Source organism: Ursus maritimus, unplaced genomic scaffold, assembly GCF_017311325.1.
Source record: "Ursus maritimus isolate PB19 unplaced genomic scaffold, ASM1731132v1 scaffold_6, whole genome shotgun sequence".
NCBI classification, from domain to species: Eukaryota; Metazoa; Chordata; class Mammalia; order Carnivora; family Ursidae; genus Ursus; species Ursus maritimus.
Window position 1 is genome coordinate 71,518,540 of NW_024426774.1, and position 12,526 is coordinate 71,531,065.

The 12,526-nt window shown below is 36.3% G+C and overlaps 1 protein-coding gene across 3 annotated transcripts in view; it reads left to right on the forward strand.

Annotated features, from left to right (window-relative positions):
• The window catches only part of SRBD1 (S1 RNA binding domain 1), a 197,593-nt gene that overhangs the window by 58,299 nt on the left and 126,768 nt on the right, over positions 1-12,526 (forward strand). For all 3 annotated transcript variants that reach the window (XM_008699821.2, XM_008699822.2, XM_008699823.2), the window contains 2 exons: positions 2,894-2,984; positions 3,751-3,858. In XM_008699821.2, the coding sequence (XP_008698043.2) occupies positions 2,894-2,984; positions 3,751-3,858 (199 nt within the window). The remainder of the gene's footprint in view (positions 1-2,893; positions 2,985-3,750; positions 3,859-12,526) is intronic.

Here is a 12,526-nt window from a genome sequence, read left to right on the forward strand (position 1 = left end):
GTATAGAATTCATGATTGGTGGTTACTTTCAGTACTTCAAAAGTGTCATTTCATTTTTTGTTTGTTTTTTTCCCATCTGGCTACACACTTTTTGTTGAGAATGAATTGAACCAAAAATCTTATTATTTTTTCCTCGGGCTGCTAAGATTTTCTCTCTTGGTTTTCAGAGGTTTTCTTATGATTTGCTTAGCTGTGTGTGTGTGTGTGTGTGTGTGTGTGTGTGTGTATTGTATGTTTGTTTTTTTCAGGTTTTCTTGCATGAATTCTGCTTGGGGTTTGTAGAGCTTCTTCCATTTCTTTCCAGAATTCCAATTACATGTATATTAGACCTTTCAACTTCCTCTTTCTTCTGTTTTTCATTCTTTTGTTTTATTTTATATTGTTCATCTTTATGTTAATTAAGCTTCTATTCTGCTATGTCTGATCTGCAATTAAAGCTATCCATTGAGTTCTTTATTTAAATTACTATATTTTCAAGTTTTTGAATTTCCATTTGGTACTTATAAAAAATAGATTTCAGTTCTATAATAAACTTCTTCATTTTAAATTTTTTGAACTTTTATATTTTTCTTATTTTTACTTTATAATTCTCTTACTATATTTATATTATATAATATATTATGCAGTCTTACTATATGTTATATATTAATATATATTACATATAATAATACATACTATTATATTTATTTGTTCTTGTGTTTCTTGGTTTAGATTTTTCTTTCTGAAATAACTTCTTTTTAACAATTTTATTTATTTATTTGAGAGAAAGAGCATGAGGAAGAGAGCAAGCACAAGCAGAGGGGAGGGGCAAAGGGAGAGGGAGCCTGATGGGGACTCCATCCCAGGACCCTGGGATCATGACCTGGGCTGAAGGCAGATGCTTAACCGATTGAGCCACCCGCAGGTGCCCCTGAAATCACCTTTTCATATCTAATTCAGTTTTGAGTTTTCTTATGTTATTTCTGGGGTTTTCTAATTCTGATTTATGTTAATCTCATTTTCTATGATTTTTTTGTAGCTCATTCTTTAGGTTACAATTTTTCTCTGTGTTTTGTTGACACATCTTTCTGTAAAGACGTACTAGTCTTTTTTTAATTTACTGTTTTAAAAAATATTCATTCTATATGGAATTTGACTGTGATCCTTTTCTGTTGCTTATGTTTACATAAAATTGATTTGCCCCAACTTTTAGGATAGAAGACCAGGTCAGGAAAGGTTTTCTAGCTGTATATCTCTAGAACTATCTCTTCTTTTTCCCCAAAATTATTGGTGGGGGGAAGCACCTTCGTATCTATATGAATAAAGAGATAGTCTTCTACTTTCTGGAATCTGTTTTCCTGATGCTTTCTCCCTTTTACCTGGACTTTCTTTTCCCTTTGCCCATTTTATCTTTATCTTGTTCAGTGGGGATATGATTCCCAACAATTTCTCCTCAGTTGCAGTTTTTGTCTTAAAAAGGATATTTCAAGAGTTCATAGAGATTAGAGTTCTTCAATCCTTCCTGAACTCAGTGGGCAATCTTTCTGCTGACCTATAATTATAGTATGCAGAAGTCTTTCTGCACTATAGGGAAGTAACTTTTGATATTTTTGGTCCATGAGATATTTCATTGCTTATCTCCTCTTGCTCCCACAGAAATGCCAGTGCATGTAGGTTTTGATAGTTGCCTTGTTCCCACTTAATCATCTTTTGAGTTTTGTGGAACAATTTGTTACAGATAGCCATGGGCTTTTGGTTTTGCTGTCCTAGTTGCTCTGTCTTTTTTTATTATGCTATACAATTTTACAGTAAGTGGGAAGCATATTTTACCAATGTTTTTTTCCTGCATCTGTTGAGATACCATATGTATTTGTATTTGGATATGATATTTGTATTGCTTGCAGGATGACTTTTTAAAAATACTGTATGCACTCCCACATGTGTATGTATGTATCTTCAGTCTGTTTTGGTAAGATATTTCCAAGAATTTATCCATTTCAACATTTAAATTAACATGAAGCTTTTTATAATAGTCTTTATATCTTTTTAATCTGTGCTGAAGCTCTAGTAATATCCTCTTTTCATTTCTAATATGATTTATTTGTATCTTTTTTTATTTACCTGTATCTTCATTCTTTTGCTTGATTGGTATTGCTATAATTATGTGTTTTTCTTAGGTGATTTTTAACTTTAAACTTTACCAGTCCTTTCCATTATATATGTATTTTTCTATTTCATGAATTTCTGCTTTTATTTTTTATTTTTTTTATAATTTTTATTTTGTTATGAATTTCTGCTTTTAACTTCATCATTTCCTTCCTTCTCCTTTCTTTGAGATTATTCTTTTTTTCTTTTCATATCTTCCTAAGTTGGTCACTTAGCTCATTAGTTCTGTTCTTGAGGTTGTTACCCTCAAATGTTGAATATATTTTTCACTGAAATATAATATAATGTAATATAATATAATATAAAATAATGTAATATAGAGAAGCACACAACTCATAAATATGCAGGTTAAGAATTATATAGGGAAAGAAATTCACATATCTACAACCCAAAAGAAGAAATAGAATAGTATTACAACATTGTCTGGCATTTAGTACATATTCAGTAAATGTTAGCTTGATGTTATATGTTATTAAAAACCATTTCTCTTTTAGGTATCATGGCATATAAGCTAGTTAATGATGATTTTGTTGATAATATGTAGCAAAGTAGTGTCCTTATAACTTTGGAAGCAACAAAATTTCCGAGTGCTTCGGGAGAATCAGATTTAGTGAATATGAATGATTCATCCTGCAGTTTAAAAGACAAAACATTTCCCTTTTCTGGTATAAAATGCTTAATTGAATCATCTTTGTGTTATGTTTTATAATTTCTTACAAAATGGCTTATTCTTTTCATTTTCTCTAAGGTCAGATTCTTCATACTGATGTGGTTTACTTGCATTGTGGACAAGGCTTCCGAGAGGCAGAGAAAATAAAGAGGCTTTTGCTGAATTTCAAGTATGAAAATAAGTAACCTTTTGAGTACTTCACTGGCTCAGCCAGTCAGAGATATTTGGAGGGAGGGATTAAGGGAAGTGCCTTGGTGAGAGAGAAGGAATCATGTAAAACAATGCTGGGGCAAATTGCTGGAGAACTCTACATTTGGACTCTGGAGGGATGCTTCTCCCTTCCTCTGCCACCTTCGCTAAACAAAGGTGGTAATATGAGAAAAAGTGAGCATTGAATTCTTTTATTTGGGCTGTCTTTGTCTCTTTCTCTCTCTCTTGCTCTCTCACTCTCCCTCACTTTCCCTCTCTTCCCCCCTTAGCTTTTTCCCTCCCTCCTTTCTTTCCTCCCTTCCTTCCTTTCTTCCATTCTATTTTATGGATCTGAGGAGTGGATGTGATAGTAGTTTGAAGCTTGAGAGATTATTTGGCAACCTCACATAATTCGGTCATGATGTCTTCATTATGGCCTAGAATGCTCCAGAGTTTCTTATCTATGTGTAAGTTTGGTACCTTCTAGATGGGAAGAAAGCTGACTGTTCTTGATTGTGTGACAGTAAAATATTTCTCCATTGCCTCCCATACCAAATGCTGGGGCATTGTCCTTTGTTCTACAAAAGTTTGTGCCTCCATTGTGAAATAGGGGAGATATTGCCTGGCTCTGTGAGAGAATAAGATCATTGTATGATAGTATTTGTGCATTCTGTTCATTTTCTCCTGATTGATTTAGAAGCATGCCTTGAGCTTATTCCATTTCTCATCTTGTTTATCCCTTGAAGCTGCAGCACAGTGGTGATTGGAAATGGAACTGCCTGCCGGGAAACAGAAGCTTACTTTGCTGACCTGATAATGAAAAATTACTTTGCGCCACTGGATGTTGTTTACTGGTAAGGATGTTAGGAATGTTTGTTTTCTTTGAGAGGCAAAGGAACTTCTACAGTTCCTTCTGTGATGAATTCTCTCTTTTTATGATATGCCTCTTCTATGCCCGCAAACCACTTCTTGCTGTTCACAGGCACTTTGTAGGACAATGTAAAGTGTCTGTCTCCTAGAGAAATTTGATTTTCAGTATCCTGAAAACTCTCACAGAAATAGCAAGATCGGACTTACTTCGTTTCATTGGGTTTTCTAGGCTGTACCTTGTGTGAGGGCTCTAATTAGCTACTAACTAGTACATAGGACTGTGGATAACTTAGCTTTTTTCTCCCAAAGTTCTGATGCCTATAAATTGTTGGTTTTCAGAACTGTTTTCAGAACTGACAGCCAAGGGTAAGTATTACCAATTAAAAGCACTTCTGATATCCCTTTCTTATTTGTGTCTTCATTGCAAGCTTTCATGTTATATAGGCATCCAGTTAACTTCTGAATAGCTTTGGATTACCATGACCCATTTCTCTAGTCCTGCCCCTAAATCTGTAGTAGTTCTGCTTTCATTCACCATCATTTCCTTACTTTCCTTTTGGACCTCAGGTAGCCAGGCTTACCTTTATCTCTCTTTCTTTTTCTTTCTTTCTTTCTTTCTTTCTTTCTTTCTTTCTTTCTTTCTTTCTTTTTCTTTCTTTCCTTCTTTCTTTTTGTTTTAAGATTTTATTTATTTATTTGACAGAGAGCGAGAGAGAGCACAAGCAGGGGAAGCAGGAGAGGGAAAAGCTGGCTCCCCGCTGAGCCGGGAACCCAACACGGGGCTCGATCCCAGAACCCTGGGATCATGACCCAAGATGCTTAACCCATTGATCCACCTAGGGGCCCCCAGGCTTACCTTTTTCAAACTACAGTAGAATATTAAGTTCTTAAGGGTTTAATTCTATGACAGAAGATAATTACTAATATTACCAATTACAAATAGCTGATACCTAGGGATGAGTGCACAAGCACCATCTCCACTGCTGTGTCAGCTGATGAGTATGTGATTGACAGGATCAACAAACAAAACCCAACACAGGAAGAAGAATCCCAAGATCCATGGAGGTAGGCCAAAAGAGGAGGGCCTTGTATTTAGCATAGTGTTCCAGGTGCCAAGAGTATAATCAAGATGTCAGGAAAACAAATGCAGGGTAACCAAGGGGATTAGGAGGTCAGGGACAAGCTGTAGGTACTACAGGGCTGTGGTTCAGGAAAGGACCAGATTGAAAAGTCCACCTCACCTCTCCCCCTCTCCCTCTTCTTGTTCCGGATGGTCTGGGGAATATTGTGGATCTTCCCTATTCTGGCAACTGTGCACATGCATCCAGGCCTTTTGAGAACCTGGTACAAGGATCCAATATAGCTGATTCAGTTTATTTTAGGCAACTTGTCTGTTTTGTTTTTTTTTAACTTGTTCATGTTCATTTAATATAAATATCTTGGGTACCTTTGTAGTGCTTATAAATAGAACTTTCATATCATTAAAGTATTAAATGTGCTCGTTTGCTCATATGATTTGCTATTTTCAATCCACTGGCACATAGTAGGCACTCATTTTATTTTATGAATATTTGTTTCCATTCATGTTAACTCATTATACTTGATTATTTTCTGCTTTTGTCCTGGTTTTTCCTCTTGTAAAAAAAGAGTATTTTTTATGTAGCAATGGTAAAATTTATTGAAATGTAGAAATGGCTAGCTCCTTATGAGATATTTATGCTTACGAGTGATGATCTAGTTTTTCCTTCTACATTGAAACCTTCTTAAATCAGGGGATCATGTTTTATTTATCTCTGCCTCCTTCCCATTAAACATAACATCTGTACTTATAGGTCCATCTCAACAAATACTTACTAATTTAAATTCTTAAACATTAAGGTTTAAATTATGTTTAATCAGATAAGTCTTTTCAAGCTATTGACCAGAATTACAATTTGGAACAACTGTAGAAAATTTCCCCTCAGTTTAACACTCAGGTAAATGTATGACTTACTGTTTTCTCTCTTCTTTCATTGATAGAGAAATTTGTATTTGGCAGATTAGAGATTATATTTTGCCCAAGATAAGTGATAATTTCTGAAATAAAAATATTGCATGGTTAGAGTTATATATTTATTTAATGAACTGTGAAAGAATTAAAAGGACTCTTTAATATTTGCCTTCTTATATTTCAAACTATGATTGGCACACTTTATACTGATGGTAGAAACATATTGCTAGAAATCACAGCATCGTGTGCATTCTCTAGAATCACATGAGACCAAGTAAAAACCTGGGAGCAGCAAATGGAAAAGAAAATTTTGTGCTGTTAATTCAGAGCCTGCACTTCATGTTTCTGCCCTGAAAGCTGCAGTATACAAGTGAGTTTGAGCAGGCAAATATAGAAAACAAAAGAAAAGAAATTAATTTTGCTTCCCAGTGCCCTCATTCTTTAGGATAATGAAAGAATTAGAAAATAAGAGTGACCTGAGGAGGTGCGATGTGTGATGAGAGAATGAGAAAAGGGAATGGGTGCTGTGGAGAAGCATGGGGTTGTGGGTTTAAGGTTAGATGTAGACCAGTGGGCTTGGCCACTGAAGCACGAGCGAGTGGCTAGATCATATTAGGAAAAGAGGGTTGGTGCTGGACATCTGTAAAGTACACATTGGACCTCTGTCTTCTTTCATTCCAGAAGGGTACCAACCATTTAATAGAAAGAAAATATAATTTAAGGAATCATAATTTTGTTGCTTGAGGGAAGTTGTTGTACCTCCAAGAGTCCAACTTAATTGCAGGGAATAGCATGAGCCTCAAAAAGTTAACTCCTTTGTGAAAAATGCCTAAGAGTGAAGCTAATGAAAATCTTTTGCCTAAAATTTAAAAAGAAACATTATTTCTTTAAAGGTATTAATAATATTTATTATTGCAGATTGGAAAACACAGAGAAGTGATAGGCTTCTCTGTTGGCTCAGTTGGTACTTACATTTTAGAGCGTATTTCTAGATCGTGTGTGTTATAAAAAGGAACTCACACTGTACATGTTTTACAGCATTTCCCCCATGCCTATAAGTGGACTTTACAAAGTCATTTAAAATTACTATGGATAAACTCTTATATGATCTTATATTTTAGTCATTCCTCATTGTGTGAAAGATGGCTTTTTCTAATCATCACCATTATCAACAAAGCTGTAATGAATGTTTTCGTGCTTAGATCTTTGCACGTACCTTTAGTGCTTTCAAATCCATTCCAAGAAGTGGACTGCAGGTTTAAAGAGGTACCTTACCACTACTCCTAAACTGAAAAATGCTTAATTACCAAACCCAATCTATTACCGAGATTATTTCCATGCTATTTCTCCCTCTTCTCAGCATGTTGGCTAATTTGGGATGTCTTTACTCAAAAATATTTATATTACAAGTCCATATAAAAGTCCAGATAAAAAGGGAAGAAAATAAAGCACTTAGTGTGAAATATATCTTAAGAATATAGAACCTCTATATACAGTTTGAAGGAGAATAAAATGAATGTCCTTGTTCCCAGCTTTTAGGTTCCTTGTGTGTTTTTTCCTTGGAGTGCCTCCACCCCATGTAATCAGTGTTTTGGGGTGTATGAATTATTGCTTGTTTGAGAAAATTAATTTTCAAGCTGCATATTTGTAGGGCTTTTGAGGTACATTGCCATCCTGTCTTCCAGAATGGCTATGCCAATTAATACTCTTACGTACAGTGTCTCTGCTTCCCTTTTTCTGGGACCTTGAATATTATTATGGTGCATGTTTGCTCTATCATTTTTGTTTTAATTGCATATTGATATCCTAGCAGCACTGCTTCTTAACTAATTGTGTGACCTTGGACAAATTACTTAACCTCTCTGTATTTCTGTTTCATCATTTGTAAAAGGGAATGATAATAGAACCTATTTTACAGAATTATTTTGAAGGTTAAATGAGTTAATGTATATAAATTCCTTAGAACAGCTCTTGGCATATACTTGCTATTATTATTAATGAAGTCAAATATATTTTTGTATGTTCACTGGCCATTTCTGGATTTTTTTGTGTATGTGTAGATGGCTTGTGTCCTTTGCTCATTTTTTTTCTGTTGGAGGTTTTCGTCTTGTTCATGTTTTGTAAATGTTTTTATATATTAATTATTGATCCATTTGTCGTAATTTTTGCAAATTATGCAAATAGTTTTCTCCATTTTGTGTTTAAATTTAAGCTTTATTTCGTACAGAATTCAAAATTTTATTTTTTTAAGATTTATCCATCTTTTTCTTTATGGCTTTTGAGTTTTTTATTACTCTTGAGTCTAGAATATTAGAAAGTATATGAGTTTTTATAGAAAATATGAACCTCTTTCATGTCCAAGAATATCACGGTTTTTTGTTTTTTTAAATGCAGGCCTCCCTCAAGTTTCTCTAACTTTTCTTTAAGTCTTCTGACTTTTCTTCATAAAGCCATAAAACCTCATTATCTTCTCAGTTACTGAGATGGTTGCTTTGAAGCTTTTTATTCTCCAAGAAACCAAAAACTAACCAGAGAACCTTAATCAGCTTAAGTAACAGAAATGGAGTAGAAAGCTGTTAATTAGTTTTGAGAGTAGTTTTGAAAAAAGAATGGATGCTGGTTTTTCCCTTTCTTTCTGAATGCCTTTATTGCCAGCTGTAGTGTTTTGTAAACAGCAGAGCCACCTCATTTCTTCCCTGTCCTCCCTTCCTCTCCCTCCTCTTCTCTTTCTCCTTCCTCATTTTTCTCCTCCTTCCCTCCCTCCTTTCTCTTCTTTAATTCTCTTGTTAGGTTGCACCATATTTTAGTCATCTGTTGTTTGACGACTGGTTATTTTCGATCTTTGATGTATCTTTAGTTTTGAACCTACGAGGACAGACTAATCAGCCGAAATTTCAGTATTTATTTGCAGGTACGTTTAGTATGGGATTTGTCTATAACCCATTTAAAGTTAACTTTTCTATATAGTATGAAGTTCTTTTTTTGCATATGACTGGATTATTCCAGTACCATTTGTGAAAGGTTTTCCTTTCCCCATCGAACTGCTTTGGCATCTTTCTTGAAAATCAACTGACCATATACATGTGAATCTATTTCTGTAGTCTATTCTGTTTAATTGATCTATATATCTTAACACTAATAAGTCATTAAATTAGTGTAAGTCTTTCAATATCATGCTTCTTTTTCAAAATTGTTTTGACTATCGTAGGGCTCTTGTGCTTCTACATAAACTGTAGAGTCAGTCTTTCAGTTTCTACAAATGGTCCCGCTGGGATTTTGATTGGGATTAAATTGGCTCTACAATTTAATTTGTGGAGAATTGACATCCATCCATGTAATTTTTTTTTAAGTGTTGTTGATTCATGATGTTACATTAGTTTCAGGCACACAATATAGTGATCCAGACAACTCTGTACATTATGCTGTGCTCATGATGAGTGTAGCTACCATCTGTTTCAATTTTTAACTTCAGTTGTATTTTTCATTTCTAGAAGCTCTGTATTTTTTCAGATCCACTTGATCATTCTTATGGTCTTTTGTTTTTCCCCGAATATATTTTTATATCTATCTTTCATTTCCTTAACCATACTAACCATTGCTGTTTTATGGCTTGTGTGATAATTCTGCTACTGAAAATCCTTAGAAGTCTATTTCTGCTATCTGTTATTACTGCCGGTTCTGCTGCTTTGTTTGGTTTTCTGTTCAGTTAATTTTTTATTGAAAACTCCTTATTTTCATGGAACTTTATCTGTGGGAAGTCATTGAGGCCTACATTGATTGTGAGACTCCAAAGAGGATTTGCATTTGCTTCTGTCAGGCTCCTGTTGACACTATGAGTTTAGAATCACTTAAATTAAATTCTTGGCTTGAGTTTTTTTCTGGCCACCCAGGTAGTGTGAATTTACGCTGTACACTGAGAGATGGCTTATGGTTCCATGTTCTCATCAGAGATTCCCCCTCTGACAAGGTTTGAGATAGTCCATTTTCATCACAATATCCTGGGGTAGGGTACAGTGAGCTTATTTCTCTTTGACCCTTATACTGGGGTTTTAACCCTTTGGGGTATATGGATGGATATGTGTGTGTGTGTGTGTGTGTGTGTGTGTGTACATATACATATATACACATGGGGGTTTAACCCTGGTGTTTTTGTCGTTTTTTTTTTTTTTTTTTTTAAGATTTTATTTATTTGACAGACAGCACAAGTGGGGAGGGGGGCAGGAGAGAGAGAAGCGGGTTCCCTATTGAGCAGGGAGCCTGATGTGGGGCTGGATCCCAGTATCCTGGGGTCATGACCTGAGCTGAAGGCAGATGCTTAACCAACTGAGCCACCCAGGAGCCCTACCCTGAGGGTTTTATATGTGTGAGAGTAGTTGGGGGAATCTTGTATTAACCTATATCGTAGGTGGACCCTGGGTTTTGTCTTCCAGTCCTCTAGTTGTGTGAAGCTCTTTGAGACCATGGGGGGTTTGCAGGGGCATGGTTAGCTTCCTCACTCTTCTCTCCGTGTTATTGTTCTCTTTCTTTCCAACTCACCAGCTGAATTTTCGGGTTCCTTTAAGTGTAGTCTTCAGAGTTGAGAAGAGGGAAAAGGAGCCATAGTATTACACAGTGGGGACAGTTGCAGTCTGAGGATAGGGCCCTCTGGGTGGCCTACATGCAGTTGCTGATTCATTCTTCCATGGGGAAATTTTGAAGAACTTGGTTTTTATTTTTGTTTCCTGAGATCTTCCCCAACAGGATCCTTGAATTGTTGTTTCTGTGACTTGGCAGATATGTTCTCAGGCTGACCATGACACTCCTTCAGTCCTGGGTTTCAGGCAGACTGCTCTTGTCTGAATCACTTTGCCACTCAGTCATCTTGGACAGAATCTCTTTAGAGCTCCCTCACACTGCCTGCTGCAGGCCTGTTTGGTTCACACTGCCTCCTACAGGCCTGTTTGGTTCATACATCCTTGTCTTCCCTCAAAGGGGGATCAGCAACTTATGCCTAGTATGGCTCTCTCCCTTTGTTATTCCTCTCTCTCTCTCTCCTCCTCTCTCCCTTTCCTCCCCTCTCCCTCTCCCTCTCCCCCCAGGCTTGTGTTTACATCTGTTCTTTTCCTTAAGGCACACCCACATATTGGTCCCAGGGAGGCCCCTCTCACCTGACATGGGGTGAGTGGTACATTCCTTCACATGAGATGTTCGGGCAGAAGGAAAAATACCACAGCATTCTAGTAGTCTTCTTAAAGAAGTGTTCTCTTTCAACTCTAACTCCATCCTGTCCTTCTCAAACACACACCCGTCTTACAGGATGAAGTTGGGTGATTGCTCATGGTGGCACAACAGGCTTTTGGGACTTAAGCCAGAACAAAAACATCCCATTACACGTGTTCTCATATGGTCAGCGAAATACTGTTAGCACTCAGAATGTGTGGCTGGCAGGCGAAGTACTATGCTGGGAGGTACTTGACTTCTTGAAGCTTTTACTTCGTGGGGAAAAGAGATGAAAAGATAAATGTATGTGTTTGTTTATATATTACGCTAATTGGTGATGAATTCTGTATAAAAGCAAGGTAAGAAGATAAAGTAACAAGTGCAGTTGCAGGGAGATCTCGATATAACACGTGTTCTTATCTCTTAGTGAGAGGAATTCTTTCCGTGTGTTGTCATATAACCACCCAGGCTGAAGAAAGCATGATGAGTTTATGCCCCTCATTTATCCACATCCACATTCATGTCCTCATTATTCTCATCTTTCCATGTCATGTTAGCACTCTAGAGCCATGGTTTTCACATTGTGGCTCGCAATCCATTGGTGGATGGTGACATCCATATAGTGGGTCCCAATCAGCGTTTAAAGAATAAAAGCTAGAGTGCATCTCATGGTATTAAGTCCCAGTATTGTTCCACAAATACAGGTTTTGAGTACATACATGTAATGTGCCCTGGACTGATATAAAGTATATCTCTTATTGTCAATAATAATCAGAAAAGTTTGAGAACTATTGCCATATGAAATCCAATATTTGAACCTCTAAAAATGCAAAGTTAAGAGGGGCGCCTGGGTGGCTCAGTCAGTTAAGCGTCGGACTCTATCTCATCTCAGGACTTGATCTCAGGGTCATGAGTTCAAGCCCCGTGTTGGGCCCCACAGCCTACTTTTAAAAAAGCAAAGTTAAGAGGTAAGATTGTAGGAGTCCCTAATGAGAAGTTGGGAAGCTCTTAGAAATATAATTCAGATTACCCTATAAAATTGCAAAAGATCCTCTTAAGGAAAGAAAATAGGGCAACAGTCCTCAACACATTGGTAACTGTAAGTTGTACTAATGTCCTCCACCACTAAAATTATGAACTACGACCCTTTCCAGATTCTCTGGAAGAAGTTAAATTAATGGATAGAATTTTCTCAATTAAAATTCCCCATGTCAAAGGAGACTTTCCAAACACTTCATTTACATATGTCAGGTTTTTTTGGTAACCTTCTTGCAAAGGAAAAGGTTTCTAGTAGGCCAATTCAGAGATTCATGGTTGGTAACAAAATTCTATCGGAAAATGAGAATGTAGGGTAATTATGCTAGAAAACAAAATAGTTTGGATGACTGGTTTGCTAAGTCTTATACCCATTAAAGTATATGAAAATTGCTGATACATTCTATGAAGAATGTTTTTTCTCCCCC